Raw genomic sequence first — 26,463 nt, 5'->3', positions numbered from 1 at the left:
GGTTCAATATTGCCAGCTCAGATATTCAACTTACCTGCCATCTACTTCCCAGCAGCTTTTAGAGACCAAACCCAATTTAAGAAACTTGTGCAGACTTAAGGAGGATCCTGTGTCTGCTTCTCCAAAATTCACAGGAGGGAGTGATATGGAGTAGCAGTTTATTTAGCGGATAAGAAAACTTAAAGAGAGAAACGACTGATGAGGAGTGGGAGCACCTTTGGTCAGATATTCCAAAGACAAGAAGCAGGGCAATACATTATTCTGTAAGAAAGTTCCTAGCCCCATCAAGGGGGTGTTGGCATCGACTGCTAGTAGACCAGGTAAAAATTATCCGGGGATTGCAAGAAAACTCCCTAAGAATTACCTTTCATGACTGCACTTCCCCCTTTTGACAAGCAGAGGCGCAAGTAGTTAACCTGTTTTGGAAGAAGGGGGGAGGCGCCATCCATCGCCCTCATTTTCACTAAACTTTATTATGTGTTGTCAATGGAGAAGCTTACTAGAAACAAAAATAACTCAAGTTTACCACATGGTGGGATCTACTGATACAATACATTACAAAACCGGAAAGTCTGTCCTTTTCTCAACCAAGGCTGAGAGCCCTTCAATTGTTCTAACCGGACGTTAAAGGAGACCCAGCAACAACATTTCTCTGCACACACGCCCGAGTTAGTTTAGGCAAATGGGCAACTACAACACAGGCTAATCATTATCCTAATATCTGGGTATGCCTTCTCTTTCTCAAAAATACTTTTAAGCTGCACTTGCTTGAGGGATGATAAGCTGAAGATTTCATTTTTCTGACTAGCTCTGTTGTACAACCAGGTGCTATGATAACCTGCTTACATCTTACAGCCAGTGTACGGTTATTTTCTAAGACTGCACATTAACTGAAAACTAAAAAAAAAAAACTTGGCTGATGAAGGTACAGACAAAACAAAACGTGAGTAAATGACAGATGAAAAATATTGGGGAGTCACATATTGGGAGATAAATGGGAGTAACCATCTGAAAAACACCACTGTGTCCAAAATAGGAACGATTATGTGCATTTTAAATTATAGTCCTGGGAAATTGACAAAATGGTTCCCAATATGATACAACATTATCTGGTAGAGCTGCTTATCTTTAGCAATGAAATACTGAGCATTTTCACGGATACACTGGGGTATCTAGATTCTGAAATGTAGGGGGAAGTGACCCGAGGAACCACAGTCCTATTAAAGATGATGCATGCTGCCTTGCGGCCTACTCTGGTATTTCTAAATACCTGCAAAACTGGTAACCGATCCACTGGCTATTCTGAAATGTTAATAAACACAAGGTATTTTAGCTGTGGAACAAATGTCTTACTAAAATGCAATTGGGGTGGGGTAGCACTTAACTCCTTGGAAATCTATACTGAGATTAACAAGGAGGGATTAACATTGCAACACCATGTTCTACTATACAGAGGATATGGAATATGGTGTCATAAATACCTTACTTTTGCTGGCTTGTGACAAATGCAATGTGCAAATAAAAATCAAACCAGCAATTTTCAGCACAAGTTTGAGCTCCCATCCTGGTCACTCTCTGGCCTCAACACCCACAAAATCAATATCTGATCTACTTCCATTTCTGCGGGAAAGGATAAAGCTTAGGGCACTTACCACTACTCCAACATGTGAATGTAACAGCAAGTGAACACCTTTACCAAACAATTATTGAAAAACCAGGAAAAGGCCTTTGCCACTCACCCGAGAGACTGCTGCACCGCCAACTCCTTGGGGTCTGCATTCTACCGAAGGAATAAAAGCAATCGAGTCAGTGTAAAAAAGTAGTTAGACAGCATGCCTTACACTACAGTGGATTAGGTGAAATTATAATGAGAACAGGCTCACATTATCCACACTTCAGAGTGAGTAGAAGGTCGGCGAAAAGAAAACAATTCAACATTACAGAACTCCGGTGGAGTGGATCACAAGAAAAGGGGATGGGGCTACTGAGATTGCATTGGCCTGCAACTGTAAACGTAAAACTGAAATTACTTACCATTTATCATGTTTCTCCATAATGGGTATCTTCTTTGATCCATATATGAGATCCATTTAGAGATCCATTTAGGGATCTCTCCTCCTCCCCCCCCCCCCCCAAAGAAAAAAAACCTTTCTTTGAAAATCCGATGATTTTTATGAGGAGCAAAATAATACACTAGCACCAGGATTAAATCCTGAATCCGGTATATAAAAAAAGTTCATAAAATCCCAGAAATAAAAGGAATTGCAAGAAAACTTTTAAAAAAGATGGAGAGAAAAGAAACCAAGGAAGTATGGGTCTGTGCAGTCGGTTTTCCAATGCCTAACAGAATCCAGACAAAAAACAGAAAAGGTTAATTAAGTACATTAAAAAGATGGGGAGGGATTGGAAAAACAGGAGATATGGCGCCAGAGGTGTTCCAACACAGTGGGGTGAGGAGTCAAATGCAAGCACAAAAAAACTGGGAATAAGGATGATTTTGGGCATTAGAGTGTGTGGGGGCTCCACCCTGCTGGAAAAGACAAGACTGGGGTGGGGTTAAGTATAAATAGTGGTATTCAGAGGAGGTCACAGGACAAGGGGTAATCCCAAATGAAACAAGCATTTGCAATGCAATAGGTCTCGCATTAGGAAAGTTTGAGCTATTGGTATTGTAAATGACAAATCTTTTATTCATGTGTTGGTTTTAAAAATAGCGAAATTAATAGCTTTGTCATTTACAATGCGAATAGTTTTAACTTTCGCAAACGTGACACCTATATCAATTGTAATGCAATATGTGTTGTATTTACATGACTTAGATGTATTAATATGACAAATAACAATAGCTTATTTTTTTTAATAATTAATACTTAAATAAAAGTTATTGTAATTTATAATGGCAATAGCTTAAACTTTTGAAAATAACTTTTTGGAAGATTATGTTCAGTGTATTTTATTGTGATGAAAATCCAAGAACAGCAGTGAAATATTAACATCTTTTTATGACATTTGTAATAAAACTTGAAACATTGAGAGAACATATTAGAACCAGTTGTTGAATGGTTGCGCCGAGTGATGCTGTGGCGGTCAGTGGCGCCGAGTGATGCTGTGGCGGTCAGTGGCGCCGAGTGATGCTGTGGCGGTCAGTGGCGCCGAGGCATGGTGTGGCGGTCAGTGGCGCCGAGGCATGGTGTGGCGGTCAGTGGCGCCGAGGCATGGTGTGGCGGTCAGTGGCGCAGAGGCATGGTGTGGCGCAGAGGCATGGTGTGGCGCAGAGGCATGGTGTGGCGCAGAGGCATGGTGTGGCGCAGAGGCATGGTGTGGCGCAGAGGCATGGTGTGGCGCAGAGGCATGGTGTGGCGCAGAGGCATGGTGTGGCGCAGAGGCATGGTGTGGCGCAGAGGCATAGAGTGGCGCAGAGGCATAGAGTGGCGCAGAGGCATAGAGTGGCGCAGAGGCACAGAGTGGCGCAGAGGCACAGAGTGGCGCAGAGGCACAGAGTGGCGCAGAGGCACAGAGTGGCGCAGAGGCACAGAGTGGCGCAGAGGCACAGAGTGGCGCAGAGGCACAGAGTGGCGCAGAGGCACAGAGTGGCGCAGAGGCACAGAGTGGCGCAGAGGCACAGAGTGGCGCAGAGGCACAGAGTGGCGCAGAGGCACAGAGTGGCGCAGAGGCACAGAGTGGCGCAGAGGCACAGAGTGGCGCAGAGGCACAGAGTGGCGCAGAGGCACAGAGTGGCGCAGAGGCACAGAGTGGCGCAGAGGCACAGAGTGGCGCAGAGGCATAGAGTGGCGCAGAGGCATAGAGTGGAGTAATGTGTGGTGCAGAGTAATGTGTGGTGCAGAGTAATGAGTGGTGCAGAGTAATGTGTGGCGCAGAGTAATGTGTGGCGCAGAGTAATGTGTGGCGCAGAGTAATGTGTGGCGCAGAGTAATGTGTGGCGCAGAGTAATGTGTGGCGCAGAGTAATGTGTGGCGCAGTGGCATGGAGGGGTGCAGTGGCATGGAGGGGTGCAGTGGCATGGAGGGGTGCAGTGGCATGGAGGGGTGCAGTGGCATGGAGGGGTGCAGTGGCATGGAGGGGTGCAGTGGCATGGAGGGGTGCAGTGGCATGGAGGGGTGCAGTGGCATGGAGGGGTGCAGTGGCATGGAGGGGTGCAGTGGCATGGAGGGGTGCTGTGGCATGGAGGGGTGCTGTGGCATGGAGGGGTGCTGTGGCATGGAGGGGTGCTGTGGCATGGAGGGGTGCTGTGGCATGGAGGGGTGCTGTGGCATGGAGGGGTGCTGTGGCATGGAGGGGTGCTGTGGCATGGAGGGGTGCTGTGGCATGGAGGGGTGCTGTGGCATGGAGGGGTGCTGTGGCATGGAGGGGTGCTGTGGCATGGAGGGGTGCTGTGGCATGGAGGGGTGCTGTGGCATGGAGGGGTGCTGTGGCATGGAGGGGTGCTGTGGCATGGAGGGGTGCTGTGGCGTGGAGGGGTGCTGTGGCGTGGAGGGGTGCTGTGGCGTTGAGTGATGCTGTGGCGTTGAGTGATGCTGTGGCATTGAGTGATGCTGTGGCGTTGAGTGATGCTGTGGCGTTGAGTGATGCTGTGGCGTTGAGTGATGCTGTGGCGTTGAGTGATGCTGTGGCGTTGAGTGATGCTGTGGCGTTGAGTGATGCTGTGGCGTTGAGTGATGCTGTGGCGTTGAGTGATGCTGTGGCGTTGAGTGATGCTGTGGCGTTGAGTGATGCTGTGGCGTTGAGTGATGCTGTGGCGTTGAGTGATGCTGTGGCGTTGAGTGATGCTGTGGCGTTGAGTGATGCTGTGGCGTTGAGTGATGCTGTGGCGTTGAGTGATGCTGTGGCGTTGAGTAATGCTGTGGCGTTGAGTAATGCTGTGCGCTGAGTAATGCTGTGCGCTGAGTAATGCTGTGCGCTGAGTAATGCTGTGCGCTGAGTAATGCTGTGTGTAGAGAGAGGGGGTTTATTGAGAGAGAGATATATATATAGAGAGAGAGGGGTTTTGAGAGAGAGAGATAGAGAGAGGGAGAGAGAGAGAGAGATAGAGAGAGGGAGAGAGAGTGAGTTGTGTATAGAGAGAGAGAGCTGTGTTTAGAGAGATAGAGAGAGAGAGGTGTTTAGAGACAGAGCGAGATAGAGAGGTGTTTAGAGAGGTAGAGATAGAAAGAGATGGAGGTGTGTAGAGAAAGAGAGTGAGAGCAGTGTTTAGAGAGAGAGAGATGTGTGTAGAGGGAGAGAGAGGTGTTTAGAGAGCCACAGTGGCGCCTGTTGTCTGTTCCCAGCTAACACTTGCTAACCGCGTTGCACGCAATCACTGCAGCTTTGCTCCTCAGGACTACCTGCAGCGGCCCCGGGGTTTGAATTTTCGCATTGAGCGGCTCTCCAGAGTTGAAATTGTCTCAGTTAAGAAGCAAAATGTGCCGGATACGGAGATTAGTGCCAGACAAAAGGCATCAATGCGCAATGTTTTCCATTTTGTACACAGCCTTTGTTCCACGTTAATAGGGTGAAAAGTGGATACTGTCTTATTGCTGATCTGAAAAGTTAGCGGGTGGGAATGGCCTCTGTGTGGAAGGGCGCAAAATAAACGTGGGCAGTAGGCGGGTGAAGGCATCCTCTAAATGGAAGGCGGGTGCAAGTAAGGACGGAGTAGGAAGGGAGAGTAATTGCTAAAAACATGCACTCGTATCTATTTTGGTCCCAAAAATATATACATTATACTTTAATGACATATTTATTTTCCACATTTAGAAAATGCAAGCTTTTAAACTGCTGTGAGGGAGCAGCGGGTGGGAATAGCCTCAGGGCAGTTCCAAACGTGCTTTTATAATATCTTTTTGTGGGTGTGCTGTTGCTGCATCGTGATCTCAGCTGAGATGTTGTTACAGTCCAGGAATGCACTGTCTGTCTGTAAGCAGTAAGACATATGCAGCTGACCCATGAAGTAATCGGGCTGAAGGCTCTCACCAGGGCAAATGGTGTGCTCCTTGGCAAATTAAATAGTTGTGTTTGGCTTTAGCCGGGTAATGTAGGTGCCCTACGACTCCTTCTGTGAAGTGCTTTGTTTGTGTAAATAACCGGGGCACGGAGGGGAAGGGGAATAGAAAGAGGGCGGTGCAAGTAGGAAAAAAGCATTGGCTGCGCGGCAGTAATAGTAATGCCGTGCAGCCGTGAAAGAGTTGCATCTCACAGTAAAGTACACATTAAGCATGAAGAGTAAATCAAACAAGCTCTCAGCATTGCTGTGGGGGGGGTGGGTGGGTGGGGAGCAGCAGCCTTTGATGTCTGGTGGTGTAAGAGAGACAACTGGCATTGCGCAGAGGGGGGCGGGGAGAGCATTCCTTTGAAGTCTGAAGCTCTCGCTGTGGCGGGTCTGATGCGTGCGACAAATGGTGGTTTGTGAGGTGGGGGGGAGCGGAAGGGATTCCTTGGGAGCAAATGGGTGCGAGGCTACGCGCGTCTCTCACGACTGGATAACATGAAGTGCACGTGAAGTCTGGTGCTGCGAGGCTGATGGGTTTGACGAATGAGAGTGAGGCTGATGGGTTTTGTGCACGTGCGTCTCACAAGAGTGCACCACATGAACTGGATGTAATCCGCTTGGTCAAAGAGTTTGTTTCCCTTACAATATGTCAGAGCTATAAATAGCTCGACCTAAAAACAGGGGGGAAAAAAAAGTCAAAATCCGGAAGAGCATCCAAATGCAATTCATATTAATGAACTGCAATGCAGAATTTACGCCATTCACAAGGTTGGTCTTGTTGAGGTGGTGAATGTCATTCGTAGTAAAAAATTAAATAAAAAGTGGGAACAGGGTTGACAAAAGGGGTAGTCAAAATCGGTTTCTACAAGTTTGTTTTTTGTCAACTACATAAAGGCATAACAAATAATTTTGAGTGTTAAATGGCAGGAGAGTACACTATCTAACAATGCTCCAAAATTATATCCTAGTTTCATTGTTGGTCCCTCTTCACTTCCTCCTAGCACTGCAGCATGAATTGGAGGCCTTTGAAAACATTTCAGACTAATAAAATCGCTGGAAATGTCTGAACTTTGTCAAAGAAACAATAGGAATAGGTGGTAGAGCTAAATTAAAGTTGATACATTACAGATTGAGTCTAAGAAAACATTATTTCCATCAACAGCAAGGTGCTCTCTCGGTTCCGGTGAACACACTATGCAGCACAAACCTATAGCACAAACCTATAGGAGGCGGTTGAATGTGAACTTCTACACTGAGTTGCTCCTCATGCCCCTTAGAAAAAAATCCTTCCATGGTAGTCTCCTCACCTACCTGGACAGACACCAAATCAAAATAATCGACAACACCATATTTAGCTTATTAAGGCTGACTAGATGGATAGCTTCAGTTTCTTTAAGACTGAGCTTTACGAAGAATTGTGCCAGGACCTCAAAGGACTTGCTGACCAGTGTCCACATCTCGGTGCCAAAATAGACAAGCTGCAATCAAATGTGGATTTGGTGAGACAGCAGCTGCTGGAAGCCAAAGGACGGCTTGAGGCCGTCATGATGGATCAATCTGCCAAGACCGAGAACTGCACCATATTGGAACAAAAGCTAAAATGTGCCACCGATAAACTGGAAGATCTCGAGAACAGCTTGAGGAGAGAGAATCTGCAGCTCATAGAACTGGGGTGAAGATGTTATGAATATCAATCAGGAGCCCTTCGTTGAATGAATGCTTTTATCCCTACGAAGCAATGACTACCCCGAAATACGGATTGACAGAGTACATCGGATTGACTCCAAAAAACTCTCTCAGGAGCAGAGACCAAGAGATGTACTTGTCAATTGTCCTCACTACTCAGAAAAAGAGGAATTCCTACAGCAAGCTAGAAAGACAGGAGATGTGACTTTCCAAGACCACTCCAGCACAATCTTCAAGGGCGTCTCTAAGTACACTACAACGCTGGGCTAAATTCCATCCGATAAACTCAGAGAAGATGGTGTCCCCTACAGAAGGGCTTATCCTTTTGGCCTCTTTTGAACTTGGAGATAAATGCCATAATGTTAAGGAGATACCCAGGTGGGTCTTACCATGAGCGAAACGCCAGGGAATCAGCAGTTGACAAGATCCGGTTTAAAGCATCCCCTTATGGGGGAGCGAAGCTGGAATTACCCAACACCCCATGTGAGAGAGATCCCATGTGAAAGAGACAGGTAACAACCAACTGAATGAATCCCAGTCATATCTGGAAACATTGAGGGCTTAGAGCCGTCTGACGGAGGGTTGAATTGTGGACCGAAGTTCTTGCCCTGGGAGTCCAGAACAGCTCGTGCCCCACAGGACCACTGTGCTCCACACTAGCCAGCAGGTGACAGGAGCAGCAGGGGTCCAGCCCAACTGTTGCATACTTCAAGTTGGCAACTGGCCTCGAAAAATCTATTCGCCCACTCACTATGGGAGGCAGATTTTATCAGTTCTAGCTATATTTAGGACCTGTTCTGGTGAGTGGACAAAGAACATATTTCAGTAACCGAGAGCCCATTTTCAATACTTTTGTGTGATGGAAAGAAATATCTCAATAGGATGAAAAACAAATCAGAACACTTTGCTTGGTGATGTGCAAATGATAAATATGTTTTCTGAAACCCAAAACCAACTTTCATAGATCGTTAATACACAATATACTTTTACCAGCAAAGCTGAGGTTTTGGGCCATTTCTTGGAAATACACTGTCTGTAAATGATTGTGTGCTACCGCATCATGCTTTAGTAATATATTTATTGAAAGTGAGTGTTTAAACATGAACTGAGAAAACACTTCTACCACAGCCCCTGCCCTGAGGAAAATGCTACCAATAAACTGAGAGAAGTCAGGGATCTTGTGTACCTTATATGTGGGCTAGATTCTTATTACACAAGGAGCAAACGTTTAGTCTATTTAATCTAACAAAAGAGTTTTGTTTTGGATGCAGTCAAATGTGAGAACGAAGACAAAGGCGACTGTAAAATTAAATAATTGCCAAAGATCGTATAATTTGAGACTAGTTTACGGGTCAAGTACATTACAATTAGGACAATAAGATTATTCAAGTTACTCAGCCTCCAGATCTAGCAATGTCTTCATGATTTATTGAGGCCTGGGTAATCCTCCGTTAAGAGCCGGTGGAAGAAGGGCACGGTAGCCTGCACACTGGGGACGAGGCATGGAAATAGGCTACCATTCAATGCTAGAAAGCTACTGCTGGTGAATGAATGACTGATATGGGGGCATGGAAAGTATTTGATTGTTTCATTGGCTGTCTAGGAGGGAGACCCGGAGATTTCTTGTTGGCGGACTGACCATGCCTAGACAGACTGGATCTGGTCCGAGGGTCACCAGAGTAGCGGGAGAAGAGCGTCTTTTTGATCCCCCCCCCTCAGCCCGGTGACATGGAGTGCAGCCCATGCCCTCGCGCACCGACCCACTTGTGCACCCCATAGGTTCTGCTCAATGGATTTATTTTCTACTTTTGTTTTTTGATTACTGCTTTGTTTGCAGATGGTATATGTTTCTTGATTAGGAGGGAGAGATGAATGAATGCATTGTCCACTACACCAATACCTTCATGGCGATCATAGGGTCCACCGCCTACGTGAACCCCTTTTCCCAATCACAAAAATGATCCAGATAGTCTCACTTAACACATGGGGTCTAAACTTGCCTAATAAACTTGGAGCGATCTGGCAAACACTCCAAGAGTCCAATCTGGACATTATTTTGTGAGAACCATCTCCTACAGAGGGAACAGGGGAACCTTAAAACACACTACACACCTAACTGTTTATCTCTCTTCAGCTCACAGTGAACAGCGAGGGATAGCAATTTTTCTGAGGCATAATCTCACTCTGGCAATCTCCCTTGTTAAATCTAATACAGAGGGTAGATATCTCATTCTGGTTGTTGCACCGAAAGGGAGACCCATCACTCCGATTATGGTACATGCACTTAACACATCACGAGACCTTTTTCTTGTAGATTTTCTGGAGGCACTGGCAGGAATGACCAGAGGAGAAATCCTCCTTACTGGAGACCTTTATCTGGTGTGGGTCCAAAGCAGGGACAGGGAAGGTGGGGAAGGGGCACATCAAGGATCTTTCTCACAACAATTGAAGAGGACCCTGGAAGACATAAGCTTGGAGAGACTCCACTTATCTACAACTCATTCAACAATAACTTATGTCCTTTATTTGGCGGGGAAAGACCCTTGGAGTATCCCAGAAACTACTAGCCTACTCATGGGAATTGGATGGCATGTCAGTCCCCCGTATTTCCCACTATTACGTAGCAGCCAAACTAAGAGTGGTGGTGGTGGACTAGTCTACAATGGTCTCAGATACTAAATGGTGGCGGATGGACAGTGCTGTGGTGCACAGACCTCTCTGGGATTTGATAAGGTTAGATCGGCGCCACAGACCCCTAATGCATACATTAGTACTCCGGTATTCACTACCCTCAAAACATGGGATAAATATATGGAATCATCTGGCCAGGTGTCTTACCTTTCACCCTATACTTCCACCCTATACAGACCAGCCTAGAGGGACATCCACAAATAGAGAGAGAGGTTGCAATATGATCTCATAACATGTATGTTAAATGAATTTATATCACACTACGTATACCAGAGGGTGTCTTGGTGCTAATAGGAAAGCATTGTACAAGAGCATGGTGTGAGGAGTAATTTACAAGTTGAAAAGCCAGGTTTTGGGAAGCCTTCTAAAAGCCAGCCGAGAGGATGCAGATCCAATGTGGGAGGGTAGAGTATTCCACAGTCTGGTGGCGCCTCAGTGGAAGCTACTGCCACCCCATCTAGCTTTCTTTAATCTAGATGGTGTAGCTGTATATGTACCCAGAGATCTAAGGTTCCTGTTATGAGCACACCAAGAAATCAAGTTTCTCAAAGATTCTGGATCTGTGACATGTAATGCCTTAAAAGTAAGGCAAAAAGTTTTGAATTTGATGTGATTTCTGACCTTCAACCAGTGTATTTCTTTAATGGCCGAAGTGACAGATTGATGTTTTGGCAGGCTGAGTAGGACTCTGGCAACTGAGTTCTACAGAACCTGCAATTTATTTAGATATTGTTTCTGCAGATTGGTGTATAGGCCATTACAATAGTTAATTTTCGATTAAATGAGTGAGGTGATAACAGTTTTTCTTGCGCTAACTGGAATATCAAGAAGAATATTTCTGATGATTCTTACCATACTATAGGAGGTGGATATAATAGAATTAAATTAAGTTTGTCATCCAGAATAACTCCCAGGTTTATAACCTTGGTAGATGGAGTAGGCAGCGGGCCCATCTCTGGTGGCCAGCAGTCAGGGGTCCAAAAGCAAAGATCATTTCTGAAGACCATGACTTCAGTCTTCTCTGAATTCAGCTTGAGGAAATGCCTGCCCATCCAGGTACAGAATTCTTTCATGTAGCTGTGAAGCTCAGCACTCTTATTATTGGCTTTATTTGAGATTTGTTTAATCTCCATAGGAGATGAGTGAAAGACCAAAAGATTGAAGCAGCGGGGGAAGCTCTGCCGCATTAAGGTAGAATAAAGAGGGGCTGAGTGAGGACCACTCCGGCACTCCACCTGGAAGTGAAATGGTTTTTGATCTGACCTAGTCTAGAGTCAATATATTTTCCCTATCAATTAGGAATGATCTAAATAGGCCTAGGGCTGCTGCTTTAATACCTATGGTCTCAAGACGAAGGTAAAGTGCAGAGTGGTTTACTGGATAAAAGGCAATGGCTAGATCGAACAAGATCAGAGCTGCTTTTCCTCCATCATCAAGAGTAGTTTTAAATGTGTCTGTAAGTTTGATCTGTGTGGTCTCAGTGCTATGTTCTGATCTAAAGCCAAATTGAGTTGGGTCTAGCACATTATGTTCCTTCATGAATTGTGTGAGTTGTGAATTCATGATATTTTCAATGAGCTTAGCCAGAAAAAAGGGAGGCTAGAAATAGGTAAAAAAAATTAGATGGAGTGTCAGAGTTGAGGTTAGATCTTTTTTTAGGAGCGGAAGACTGCACGCCTTTTTCCATGCAGTGTGGAAGATGCCTGATTGGAACATGGAATTATAGATATTGACTAGGCACTTTGCAATTGGCTCATAAATTTGTTTGAGCACTTGGGGGGAGGGGGCATGGATAGCTCGGGGTTCCTGTTTTAGTTGTCAGGATAACACATCAGAACATGTTTATTTGTAAAGCGCACGGATCACCCAAGGGTATCAAGGCACTGAATAACAGATGTTTATTGTTACCCAACTCAATAATACTCATTTTATCAACCTCAGATGGATGAAAGGCTGAGTGGACCGACCGGGATTTGAACCTGTAACCATGAGGTCAAACACAGGCCCCTACAGTGGACGCATTAGCCCACTGAGCCACCAGACCAGACTAAGCTCTTCTACTTGCGTTGTCGACACTGGACTGAAACTGAACATATCAGAATGGGAGACATTTTTACTAAGGTTTGCTGCGACATAGGGTAATGATTCCTTGATGCAATGAATGTATTATAAATATGCGCTACCTTGTTCCTAAAATAAAGCGCAAAATCGTCGCAAAAGGTTTAACTGCTGGTACATCCTTTAGCTACCGAGACTTTAGTCAGTTTATTGATCACTTTAAAGAGTTCCCTCAGTGAATTGTTGGACAGTTCAATTTGAAGTATAAATTAACTTGTTTTTTCCTTGACCAATAGATTTTTATATTTGGCCAGGAAGTGTTTGTATAATTCTTTTCAGGAGGTTCATAATTAAGCCTCCATCTTCTTTCCTGTTGTCTACGTTTGTGTTTTTTCCTCTGACTACCAGGGATCCAAGGGCTTATTTCTCTTACATATAGTAGATTTCCAAGTGATGAACTGTGAGAGGGCATGGTTAACCAGGTCAGATAGTCCTGGGTGGCCTTTCAGGATCAGTTAAGGTGAGGTTAGGTCATCAGATATTTGGCTTGTTGATGGATAAAGTTTATGCTCGTCCATGCTCGGTAAAGGGTTGGACCATGTAGTGAGTTGGTAGTTATTATTACTGTGGTATCCCTGAGCGCAAAGATAATAGCAGAGTGATTAGATCAAGGGAGAGGTAGAGCCTCTGGACTAGCGACCACGTCATGGTTGCTAAAGATGCCAAATAGAGTGTGGCCAGCAGTCTGATTCAAGTGGGTAAGGACAAAACGTCTCTAGAGTCTTTATCTTCAGTTTGGTCAAGGCGGAAATGTAGGTCTCCCAAAATAGTCAATTCTAAGTTACAGACCAAGCCTTTAAGTAGTTTACTGATGGAATTGAGTAACCTATTTTTCGGGACAGGTGGACGATAAATGAGTAAACCACTAAAGGATTTATTTTTGGTTACTTCGAACCAATAAGATAGAGCCTACAGTCCTCATTTGATGACGCATTAACTTGACTTTAATCTGGTCCCTGTAAATAATTACAAGTCCCTCTCCTCTTTTTATTGGTTAATCGAGTCTAAAAAGGGTGAAGCCAGGAGCGTCTGCACATATAAAATCAGGCATGAATGAGCAGTTGGCCCAGGTTTCAGTAATAAACAGAATGCCGCTTCTGGGAGTTGATAAGATTGGCCATTTCTGTGGATTGTTTGATCAAAGATCCGGCATTCACTAGTGCACAGCGTTATAGCGGAGGAGAGTGAATATCTAATGGCGGGACGGATGTTATTGGGGAGTAACCAAAGACTCCACAACTAGCCCTGTTACCCATCCATAGAGAGAAGACGAGGGCACCCTTCATTGCATTCCTTGAAATTGAGTAACTCCTTACTTGTATATTTTATGTACCTCTGCTGTTCTGAGCTGAAACTCAATTAGGGGTTTGTTAAGCGCAGCTACTCACCCGGGAGGGTCTCAAGGCGGTGGGGGGCGTGCAGCTCCTAGGCACTCAGGGAGTATTGTCGGACGCCAAGTGGGTCAGAGGTCTTCTGTCAGGGGTTCCGGTGCTGGGCACTTTGCAGGCCTGGACTGACTTCGATGGGCTTGCCTTTGGCACGCCTTCTGCGTGTCCAGCCCAGCATGATTTTTTTTATAGCTAGTCTCTAAGAAACACTAGACTAACCTCACCGAAAGCTTGTTTAATCAATGGAGAGGAGCTGCTACCATCCGCGCGATTTGCAGGAACTGCTGCGGCGGACCGATTTTTCCGTAAACAATTCACCGGTTTTGGAAGCAGGAGCGATATGCGCGGAAAGGATCCGTGACCTTTTGACTTAGAGCAACTGCGGAGAGCGGCAGCACTTCCCCGCGGCGGCAGTGATAAAAACGGACACACTGGCGCCTACTTTGGCTTTTCCAATTGAGGAAGGTTATTGCTGTGAACACACACCAGATATAAAAAAGAGCCTTTATTTCCCGACGACGAAAGAATATATTGGTCCGGAGGAGAACCCTAAAACTACTGGGTTCGAAACGCGTCGACCTGGCCCCTTGTCATATATAAAATATGCACAAATCTTGTGATGAACTTCAGATTGTATGAGAAAGCCATATAATCCAAGGAACAGAGTGTACAAAGAAGAATTGCTTCATCTTTTGTTTAACAAATTTTGACATTGGGCTTTTGTGTTTGTCCCCCAAGGAATGTTGTGTGTGAGTGAAAGAAGCATGAGGATAAGTGAGGTTTGTATCTGATGGCCAAAGATGTGAGTGGGTGTGTGTTGAATTTGTATATAGCAGAATTTATTGTATATAATTTGTTGTCATTTGTATCTTTATGCACAAAAAAATCTCCAATCTTCGCAAAAAAAGTGTTATGATTGCAAAAAAGTGAATAAATCATTTAGTGGCGTAATTCAAAAAACGGACCGGTATGTTTTATTCATAAAGGTCATTTTAAAAAGTTGGTAAGTTTAGTCCAGTATTGGCATTTGTTTTGTTCTTTGCGGCAGACCGAGGAAGCAGTAGGGAGAAGACAGGCGAAAGGCTTAAAATAGGCAAACATTTTTAAAAATCAATTAGTAGCGCGTTTCAAAAACTAGCTAAGCGGAGTCAGAATATATACAAATAATTACACAGTATGCTGCTTACCAGGTGGCTATCTAGTGAGCGTCCGGCCCAGCATGCTATTTTTATAGCTAGTGTCTAAGAAACTCTAGATTGTAACCCCATCGGAAGCTCGTGTAATCAAGGGGTAGGAGCTGCTACCCTCCGCGCAATCGTCAGGCACTGCCACGGCAGAGCCGGGAAGCAGTAGGGAGAAAGCAGGTGAGAGGTTTAAAATAAGTCAAAGATTTTAAAAATGCCTTAGCAGAGCGATTCAAAAACTCTCTAAGCGGAGTCAGAATATCTAAAAACAATTACACAGCATGGTGCTTACCAGGCTGCTGGTGTGAGAAAAATCCCAGGACGTCTAAATGTACAGTGTGAACAATCGGGATAGATCAGTGGTCAAGAAGGAATAATCGAAGAAATAACAATGTTTATATAAAATAAATATTTTTAATGAGTATTTGTTTAAAAAAACATATAGTATATGACCATGGGGTCAAACCATATGATAAGGGTAAAAGATGCTTCAATTACATACAGTTCTAATAATCATACAACATAAAATTCATAATCAATACAGTGAAATTTATACACAAAAATACACGTAATGAATCAAATAGTAAAAAAAGGGAGCATAAAAATACCAGGCTGCTAACATGTATGATTATGTAACCTCTAAGACTTGTGCAAGGTAAAACTTCATATGAACTACCAGAGTCCGAGAGACTTCATTACACCCAGATTCTGCACTAGGTGATACCCCCCTCAATATGAGCCAAAGCCACTAGGCCCAAAACATCCTGTGATACTCCCTAAACTAATAGTCACCTGGGGTACAATCTTGAGTACCTTTAGGCTCCTGTTAATGTGCGAAACCCCACAGACCTGGCGTAGCGAATGGGAATGCATCTTAGCCATATAAGTGTCACCCAATTGCTGGGACAGACTGCATAGGAATATAAACTCCTCATCCACCTTGTCCATGGGGTGGAAAATACACTAAGGTGTGGTACAGATGGCAGTATAACCCCCAAAAACTATGTTGTATGCACTAAAACCCTTTCCCTAGATGCTGGAGGGGGCGCATGGCCTTGAAGGGGGTGCTGTATACATGGTGATATTGTCCAATGATCAAGCACTTCTGGGAGGAAATTTCCAAATCCTTACACAAAGTCCTGAAATATCCAATACTGCCCATTACGGTGGTGATGCTCTTGGGTCTCAAACCCCAAGACTTGAAAATGATGACTACGACGAGTGGCACGTGTCTTCAATGCTTGGGACCTGGTAGGCAGGCAATTGCTCACCTCTGGACACAAACGGAATGACCCACATTAACCCAGTGCCAATATAGGCTGTGGACTAAACTTGCCATGGAATGGTTGGGGAGTAATATGCAGGGAACAACCTTCTTGTTTGAGGTTAAATGGAAGCCACTATACGATTGCCTGAGCTGCAGGCCCCCAAACTCAGCCCTTTCGCCGCAGTGGAGAGCTTTGGGTCTTTTTTCACTGATATTGCAAGGCAATTGGAAAATAACTCATATGATCTGTCATGCAGTGTTTCCGTGAGGTCTTTGAAAATAACGAGGGTGCACACTGAGGAATTTTCTGCAGTTGGGGTTGGAAGAGGGTAGGGGAAGTGAATAGGTGAGAGCAGGGACGAGGACTTGAAGGAACCGGAGAAGCACATCACCACATTGAACTAATGTGCTTTCTGCAACCATCTGCTTGCTATCTATGATGATTTTTTTTTCAAAAGCGGATATATTGTACAAGATGTTCCTACTACTGATATATTGTACAAGATGTTCCTACTACACCTGAAAGACGCAATCCAAACATGAATATAAAAAAAGAATATACATATGCTTTACTGATTTTAAAACCAACAAAGAAAAGTAATGAAGGAGATTGCAGATCACTCCTTAATTAGTAATCAATCCCTTTCCCACTCCCAGGCTTCATCTGTCTGCCCCACATCAAACCCACCCTACATATTATCAACTTACATTTCGGCAAATCAATCTTGCCCTGTATTTCCAAATTAGCCATGTGGCAGGGCAGTGACACCTCGAGGAAAGTTAAAATCTCTGGATTCACTTAGGCCACAAAGATCAAATCCTACTACAGCTCCAGATGGTCTAGCAGGAAGTGCTGTCTTCAAAGTGGTAATGTGTAAAGATAGAGGCATGGGTAGGACCATTATAAACCATCTACATATATACAAATACACCATGTGTAGTAAGTTGCGCTAGCCTTACCGAGACTAAACAGCCACTTCTCTGTAGTGCCTAAGGGTGCTATCCCAATCACTATCCTCAGTAGTTCCATGATCCATCCATCATCCATCTTTTCCTGAAGCATCTAGAAGATTACACGGGAGCGAGTTGGATATTGTGAAGAGTGCACTACTGGTGATATCCTCCATAAGCTCTCTGGAGTCCGCAGGGTTGTGGTCGGGAACAGTTTTGCACTACAGGTTGTAGCTAAGCATGGTGTATCAGATTCCCAAGTATTGTCAAAATTTTGAGGATTCCAAATCATAGTCCACCAAAAAGACAGGGGAAGGGCTTCATTCTATTACCTCCTACAGATCAATCATTTTGGAAATACCAATCAAATATTAAGACCTGCATGAGGTCAGAACTACCACTTAACTGAGCACCATACTAGAACATTGGCAGGACTCCTTTTATCTACCTTTCGATCCCACTGCTTTCAAAGCTTTCACCTAGACCCCAATAGCTGAAGCTATTGTCTGCAATTACGTCCTAAACCCTGCCCACAAAATAGAAAGCGCAAGCACATTTTATCTACCATTACTAATTTATAGAGTTATATCTATGGTTACTTTGGAAGACAGGAAACCCATTCAACAACTGAATGCTCTACTATAAAAAAAAGCACCATGAGAACAAAGAAATACCTCTACCCAAAAACTGATCAGCAATATTTTATTTAGGATGTCCTTCAAGATCTAGCTCCCCAAAGTACAGTTAAAAAAACTGTGTTAAGTCTATGAGGTAATTTATCTGGAATCCATTATGGGGTGCTCTACAGAACATGAAGGAGATATTGTTAAGCAAATCATAAACAAGGCAGCTCCTCCAAGAACTGGGGAAACTCATCCCAATGAGGCACGCCATCACAAGAGAGTAGCAAGATTGTATTAAAAAAATAATTTCTGGTCCCAAATAATTATCATGACTCAAACACTAGCACATTCACTTTAGGTTGGGATGGTGCAAAGGACTCCCCAGAGAAAATCAGTAACGGCAACAGGGTGGTTTTGGTCCAGTAACTACTGAAACCAGAAAGCTTCCCATAAGTCCCAAAGACAGAACAACCAATGAATCAAACCAGGGGTTAGGAGTGAATAGAAATGTATGAGGATTTCCAATCCTCAGTGCCATCACGTTAGAGGAACCACACAACTAGGGGTTCCTACTTGATCCCACCATGCAGAAGTTCTATTACTAGGGCAAAAACCTTTAGAGACTGGGACACGCTTTCTCATACCTCTCCCTAAGCAAAATGTACCTAAAACATCCAATTCACCCTTACAGTTGCCATAGGTCCAGTTTAAAGGAGAGTGAACAAGGATTGGAACAAAAGAACAAAAACTATTCTGAAGGACTCTGAAGAGAAAACAATTTCATGGATTTAAACAAGTTCTCAGCATCAAAGTGTCATATTGTCAGGAAGCCCTAGCTAGACCATTAAAGAGAGCACGCATTTAAGCATGACAATCGACAAGGCATAAATATCGATTCAGCTGGATTCATCAAATAAAAAATGGAAGATTGTGGCCCATTAGCAAGAATCTTAACAAGGATCTTAGTCTCTATCCTCAGGAGAAACACATGCCAAATTGTGTTATTTATTATTAATGTATTTATTTGGCATACAATCAACAGTTTTCCGGCAGGAAATGTTGAACTATCATTGAACTATTCACCATCATCTGAAGGAACACTCAATTAACAGGCTTCATAAACATTCATACAATTCTAGCTAAAAGCTTACAGGCGAATATGACACCCAACCCACAAACCAGTGTCTTCCCACACACCAATGAATGATGGGCCTGGAAAAAACCATTCACATTCATTAAGCGCTTGCCATCCCAACATAATTTTAGAGAAATTTTACAGACAAAATAGAGATAAATCTAATAAAAAAAGACAGAGAAGTTCACAACAATGATTCGGTCATTCTGGCTACGTACGCATATCTAATACACAAATAGGCCCTTCACCTAATGGGATAAACTACAGAATGTTATTTCTTCTACCAATACTCAGGGCTTCAACAATGTTTCCTTCAACATTCTTGACATTTTCACTAAGATTTCGATTTGCAGAACATTAAGAATTCCGAAGTTGTTTTGGGATGGCCCAGATGAAGGAGCGGTTTACAAGAAAGGAAAGTGATGGTATATCATCACCTCTCAGACTCTCCGGCATCCAATTCATATTAAATTTGGATTTTGAGTTGCCTCGCATGGAGCTCTTCAATATGCCTTATTAGTCCCCACCAGCATGGGTTCAGCAGCAGTCTATTCAGAGGAGTGACTTCCCATAAGATCATCACGGTCATTAAAGATTGCATGGACTATGCCTGGCTCTCTAATTGAGGGGTGGAAGGGAGCATCATCGCCCTCACAACATCAAGGTTCCTCTGTTTCCAAATCTTCCAGCCAATCACAATTCGCTCTGGGTTTCTAGAAGTGCCCCAACTTACCATTAAGAAGCACTGGAAGACTAGCTAGGAAACACGTCAAATATTTGAGTAGGATATCCCTCAGTCTCTTTCTGATGGCAGTAAAATTCCTCTGCTACTTTTGGACTAGCTGTGTGAAGCCCCGATGTGTGAGTGTGAAGCATTTTTGTTGGATAGCAGGCACGACTTCCAACAGCCTGTAGAACAGTATTGTGCTAGGTAAGAAATCTAAATAAGACAGCCCTCGAGAGGCACGAGGGGAAGGCGAGAGAAGGCGGAGGAGAGGAGGACTGTGGCTCTATGAGCCCTTTCAACAGAAAATGAGGCAGAGAGCCCAGCTGGTTTCAAAACTGGCTTGATCCACTCCTTAATGAACAAGTTAACATTAAGACCTTCAGCCCTATCTGGGATTCCAATGAATTGGAGATTGTTCCAGCGAGAGGGCCACTCTGCAGCTTCTGCCGCCTGAAGCAAACATCAAGAATCATATGTAAGGCACAGCAGTCGCCTTAACTACTTTCACCTCTCTGGTAACCTTGTTTAAGCCTGTTCAATAGCTTGGATCAGGACTGATATTTTTCTAAAGTCACTGCGCAATAGGTTAAAACAAGCATACTTCTAATCAACTTTGTGTTTCAGTGTCGAACCTGAGATTATTTGTCAAGAGTAATTTGAGAGAGAGCTATGGTCAGAAGATTAGCCCAATCAGAACCTATCTTGTCCAGTCATTACCCTAGCAATACTGAGTTCTAAGCATTGTGCAAGCAGAGTATGTTAGTGGAGAGTTAAGGATGAGTGCACCTCTGGGACAGCAGAAGCAACAACATCACAATGTTCAAGCATGTCACAGCGTTTCAAGGTCTAGCAAGAGCACCACTGGACATAACTGTCTACCCTTAGATATCAGGGAAGAGTAGGAACATGAAAAAGATCCTGGCCACAAAATACTAAGTTAGAAAAAGTCAAGGAAGAGACCCATAGACAACACTCAGTCAGCTGGGTATGAGGGCCTTGCTCCGCACCATGTGTAACTTGCAGGGCTATGATTAGCTAAACAGATGGCAACTTTCCGACGGGGCCAGATGCAAAGATGTTAATTCTGCTGACTCACCCAGGGCAATGTAAGCTATAGAGGTACATACTTCACACAGCTAGCAAGGGTTGTAACTTAGTGAAGCTAGTACTGACTGCCGGTAATCCCCACTCCAAACATCCACCCTGTAATGATCATAGAAAACCGGCACTCAGGCAATGCATAAAAATGCTCCCCAAGATTTGCTTAGTTCAGCTTTTCCTTTAGCAACATAATGTACTGTGCACAATCTTCCTATAATGAATGTAGCAGACCATGACGTTTTGCACTCTCAAAAGCCCTACTGATGGCATTTGTGCCTCATTCCAACATATCTGTCTTTTGAAGTAAGACAAAAGGGCAGCCAAGACAGTCACCTAAGTGATGCGGTCATCCCTAATTCACTCGCCCCTCTGCCCCGGTCAAATCAAAAGGCGCCACACACCCTAGGAATGTCTCAACGACAACTGCTTTGCGTCTATTCCAGGCCATTGGTAATGCCTAGGAGATGTACAAGATGGTAAGTCAGTGGACACTTTAGGCGACCTTACTGGTTTCTGTATCCATGAGAGGAACACAAGGCTTGTTCCAGGGTCACCTGAGGTAGAAGTTGTGAAACTTGATTTGCTTTGACACTGCCAGAGGACTTACAGGAAAGCTCACAGGAGGCTACAGTGGGTGAACTTTCTTCTATGCGGACACACATTTTTTAGGGAACAGAGACATCAGGAGAGTTATGGAGAGGACCCTTCCCCCTTAAAAAAAACAACAGCAACAAAAATGACTGCAAGTTCAGTGGCTGCCTGACCCCACCACTGCAATGGCCAGTGATAGACAACATGAATTTCATTCAGGAACTGCTTCTTCCTAAGAAAAATCTGATAGCATGGACAATAGTTGAGACAAGCAAGGCATGAAGTTGACCCTCCCCACCAGCCATAGGTTTCCACCGCACACAACCCTACCCCCTTTCCCGAGAACCTCCAATCTGAGGTTCATCAAGGAGAATTCTATTCCAGATGTTGAATTCCTCCCACACAATAGCTGGGGGCAGTCTCCTTTCAAGAGACGCAGGGGATACTTTGCGATAGAACCAATATCCCCTGTCAGAATCAATCAAATCCAGTTTGGCAATACTTCCACAGAGGCTAGACCAATCTGTTGCCAAAGGGGTCACACAGATGGGGCTAAGCCAATTCAACCATTAAATACAATTATTTTCTAGTCTGCTAAGTGAAGGAGGGTTAACAGGACAGGGGGTTGCATTTTTCCTTACATCCTGCAAGTGAAATAGTCTGTGAGGTGAAGTGTTGGAAGGTAGATGAACGGATGACTAAGACACGGCAGACATCCCTTCTCAGCTCTTTGAACAGAGGCTAGGAGCCCAATCCTGATTTACATTAGCCCATGAGACATGCTGGACAAGGTATGAGCTATTTAGAGGAGCGTTTCAATTAGAAAGGAGGAAACGTGATCCTTTTCCAAGACATCTGGCTCGACATCACAGAATTCACTGCCGACTTTGGGACTAAAGTGAGAAACCCCCCTGAATTTTGGGTTCTGCATATCAGGATGATTTAAGATGCTGAACAAGTGTCTTCTGATACTCTTAAAGTCAATGGATTAAATATTGTTCAACATCAAGCACCTTGACTATAGAAAAGAAAATCTATTTGAAGGGTAATGCTTTAGAGGATAAATTTAGGTTTAAAAAAATATATATATATTTCAAAAAAAGGATTAGAGGATCTATTAAGTATTACTAAATTCAGGAGACTGGCTAAATTAACAGGAACTTCCAACGATTTAGAGCACTGCCTGATCCTCTGGTAAAGCACAGGTAATTTAACATTACCAGGGAAACTGAACTGGTATATATGAAAAATAACTTTGCAATCACAATAACCTTTTGGAAGTAATAATAGACCTAGATATCATCTGAATATTAATGTTGACTCAACCATTTACAAGGAAAGAGTAAGACTTAACATTTTTTTTCTTGACTGAGTTGCTGGCAAACATGCGGACTAGGTTGATTAGCAACAGTGCCTGCCACAATACAATTGGCCTTCATTTTAAAAATGAATGAAGAGGTTTATGATTTGAAGTAGAAAGTGGGGATTGACACATTTTCTTTTTATCATGGGATCTTTTCCTCCGTCATCACTGTCTTAATTCTGATCATGTTTATTTTTAATTCATATTAAATTGTATGACACAGCGTTTGCAAAAACAAAGTTGTGTGCACATTAGCACAACAAAATAAAACTAATGAACAGAAAACAATGTGTTGAATTATTTTACTTTCTGAAAGAATTCACCCATTGGAACATTTAGATGAACATTACCCTATTTGCAACACCATCTTATTGTTTTGCTCTCTGCAATAAACTAGCTGTATTGCTTGAGTGATGGTGTGGACTATAGGGTTTGGGAACTAGCAGCATGACAGGACTATGTCTGAATGTGCAAGGAAGCTGGTGGGTCAATGTTGCTGTCATACTCCAGTGTTTCGTACTCTGCTTTGGTTTTTTTCATGTGCCAGTCTCCATGTTGCCAAGTCCTGACTTTGAATCCCCCCTTCTGCATTTCCCATTTCTGTTTGCAGGGTTTCTGGTTGGTGTTTTGGCGTTTTGAGAAGTGAATGGGACCTCATTGGCTTTAGGACATAAAGTTACCCAACAATGAGAGGTAAAGGAAATGTAATGTTTTGAAATAAAAGTTTGACAATTGTGATTACAAGATGAACTACACTTTTGGAACATGAAGGGCATCAATCAACTGAGTCTTCAGCAGCAAACAAAGTTTAGTCACTTGAAGAAGGTATGCAGTACGTTTGGTCCAATCCAAAAGGTTCAGGACTGAAAGCTCAATCTATCCAGATCTAGACCACCAGTTTATGCTCCACTAACAAACGATACATTGGGTCTTGGAGATAACCAACATCAGGTTGCCCAGTACACTATTTTCAACTATTATGGCAATGACAGCAAATTAAGAAAAAGTACCTATTTAATATTAAACTGCAATAGAGGGTATGACTGGAGCAGAGATGCATTCAATACTTAAACTTTGACTGTTAACATTAGCTCTTCTTGAAATTAGTTAAACATTTTATTTTGCAGGAATACAAAATTATGCGCCAACATTTGTAATTTTGAGCCATTTTTTTCACCAACAAAGGATGCATGAGACTTTAGTCTCTGATGTAAGGAATGCCTTCAAGGGTACAAGAGGAAAGCGATTCAGTAAGTAGCTACGAGAAGATAGAAGATTGCTATAAGGTCCTTTAACAAAAGACAAGAAAACAAGTTACTTACCTGTAACTTTAGTTCTCCAGTATTGGCAACTTTCATAGATTCACATGCTTGAATCATTCCCTGTCGTCGAGATGGGAGTCCCGGTATATATAAAAATAGCAATACAAACCATTATGGTTAGAAACTAGGCCTAGCCCCAATCTAGTTTTGTAACATCTCCACCTCTTTTTGTAAAAGAGACCAAATAAAACCAACAACCAATCAGATCAGCCTCACCCTCTAGAACACTCCGGAGAGAGCCTCAGACCATCAGATTTTCATAGCCGTAGTGCCACAAGATAACCATAAAGAAGCAGAAGGTCAAGCTTTCCCAGTGGAGGAGGATGGGTCGCATGTGAATCTATGAAAGCTACCAATACTGGAGAACTAAAGTGACAGGAAAGTAACTTGATTTTTTTTTTACTTCTGTATTTGAACTTTCATAGATTCTCATGCTTGAATCAGAGTAGCTAGCAGTCATGAGCACACTGCTTTGTATCATCTTCAAGAGAGATCAAACAATGAGTCAATAGATTAACAAAAGAAAAGAAATGTCCTATTTCGCAGTTTAGATATGTCATCTTTCCCTCTTTCTTTTTTAAAGTGAAATAAAGAAATCACCCCACATTGAAATGCGAATCACATACCTATATATATATATATATATATATATATATATATATATATATATATATATATATATATATATATATATATACATACATACAGAAATAACAAGAAGCAATCAGTTGTAGCAACGAATGCGCGAAGAAATACAAAGGAAAAGGAACAAGGGATGAGAGGGAAAGCTCACCACTTATTGAAAGAGGTTCCTCAGGAATGCTTGGCCCACTGCCATGTCGCTGCGCGACAAAGAATCCAAGCAGTAATGTCTTTTGAAGGTATGGGCACTCTTCCAGGTCGATGATCTGCAGATGTCCCGGATATGTACCCCAGCAAAGAGGGCTGTCGAAGAAGCGATCGCCCTCGTGGAGTGAACACGGACTTTCCCTTCAAGGGGCTTACCAGCTGCTTGATGACAATATTGAATAGAGGTGTAAATCCACTGTGCAATCCTCTGTTTGGAAAGGGGAAAACCTTTACGAGGAGCGCTGTAAGCCATGAAGAGCTGAGGTGACTTTCTAAAGTCCTTAGTCTTATGAACGTAGAACGTCAAACAACATTGAATGTCCAATGAGTGAAGTGACCTCTCAGCCGGAGTCGTAGGTCGAGGGACAAAAGTTTTAAGTATCACAGTTTCATTTAAATGAAAGTCCGAAGGCACCTTCGGGATGAACTTTCGGTTGGTACGGAGAACTCTGTTTCATTTTTAAATTGAAGAAAAGGCTCTTGAATGGTGAGAGCCTGCAACTCGCTGACCCTTCTAGCTGAAGCCTAAAAGAAGGGCCACCTTCCAGGAGAGAAATTTCAAGTTTGCTTTAAGTATCGGCTCGAAGGGATGTTTATGAGCTGGGTCAAGACCAGATTAAGGTGCCACAGTGTTGGAGGAGGCTTCACTGGAGGGAAGCCTCGAAAAAGGCCTTTCATAAACGGTTTAATTATTCTTGTTGGCCAGAGCGAAGGGCCTGAGGATGTCCCCCTGAAGTGAGAAATGGCCGCGAGATGCTCTTTAATAGATGAAAAAGCCAGGCCCGCCTTTGCCAAGGAAAGAATGTAAGGAGGGATTTCATGCACTGAAGAGGCGAAAGGGTTAAGCCCTGAATCTCTGCAACAGAGACAAAATTTCTTCCGTTTCATCGGTAGGTTTTGTTTGTACTTGAGCCCGAGCCTGAGGCAGGATTTCTCTACATTCTGCAGATAACCAAGTCGAGAAACTCTCTGTGCTCAGGAGCCACACCACGCCACGTCATCAGCAGTAATGGAATTGGTTGCAAAGGAACCGGGTGTTCAAAGTATAGGAGAAGAATCTCTGTGTACCAGTACTGGCGAGGCCAAGACGGTGCTATGACATCAAAAACGCATTCCTCGAGGATCCCGGATGGTGATGAAAGCTTCTTGTTCTCTGGTGTAGCAAAGAGATCTATGGCTGGCCTGACCCAAAGTAGAAAAATCTCCTCCAGAATCTTCTGGTCTAGCTCCCACTCATGGCTGACTGACTTCAGTCTGCTCAGTGTGTCTGCTGTCTCGTTTAGATTCCCTGGAAGATGCTCCGCTTTTAGTGAGACTCCATGCCCACTCCCAGACAGCCTGAGTTTCCACAGACAGCAGACGAGATCTTGTGCCGCCCTACTTGTTGATATAATGCATGGCTGAAGTATTGTCTGTTCTTATTAGAACCGACAAATTTATTTATCCTCTGGAGGAAAACCTGTGGGGCTAGGCAAACTGCT

At 43.6% G+C, this 26,463-nt stretch overlaps 1 protein-coding gene and 1 long non-coding RNA gene across 7 annotated transcripts in view; one reads left to right on the top strand and one right to left on the bottom strand.

Annotated features, from left to right (window-relative positions):
• Window positions 1–26,463, bottom strand: part of PRR14 (proline rich 14) — a 489,848-nt gene that overhangs the window by 236,615 nt on the left and 226,770 nt on the right. For all 6 annotated transcript variants that reach the window (XM_078652836.1, XM_078652834.1, XM_078652837.1 and 3 more), the window contains one exon: window positions 1,740–1,780. In XM_078652836.1, coding sequence (XP_078508962.1) covers window positions 1,740–1,780 — 41 coding nt within the window. The remainder of the gene's footprint in view (window positions 1–1,739; window positions 1,781–26,463) is intronic.
• The window catches only part of LOC144768846 (uncharacterized), a 285,224-nt gene continuing 282,196 nt past the window's right edge, over window positions 23,436–26,463 (top strand). Inside the window, exon 1 of the long non-coding RNA XR_013598640.1 lies at window positions 23,436–23,504. This is a non-coding gene — a long non-coding RNA (uncharacterized LOC144768846). The remainder of the gene's footprint in view (window positions 23,505–26,463) is intronic.

Source organism: Lissotriton helveticus, chromosome 7 (assembly GCF_964261635.1).
Source record: "Lissotriton helveticus chromosome 7, aLisHel1.1, whole genome shotgun sequence".
NCBI lineage: Eukaryota > Metazoa > Chordata > Amphibia > Caudata > Salamandridae > Lissotriton > Lissotriton helveticus.
This window is presented reverse-complemented; position numbering and strand designations above follow the sequence as displayed.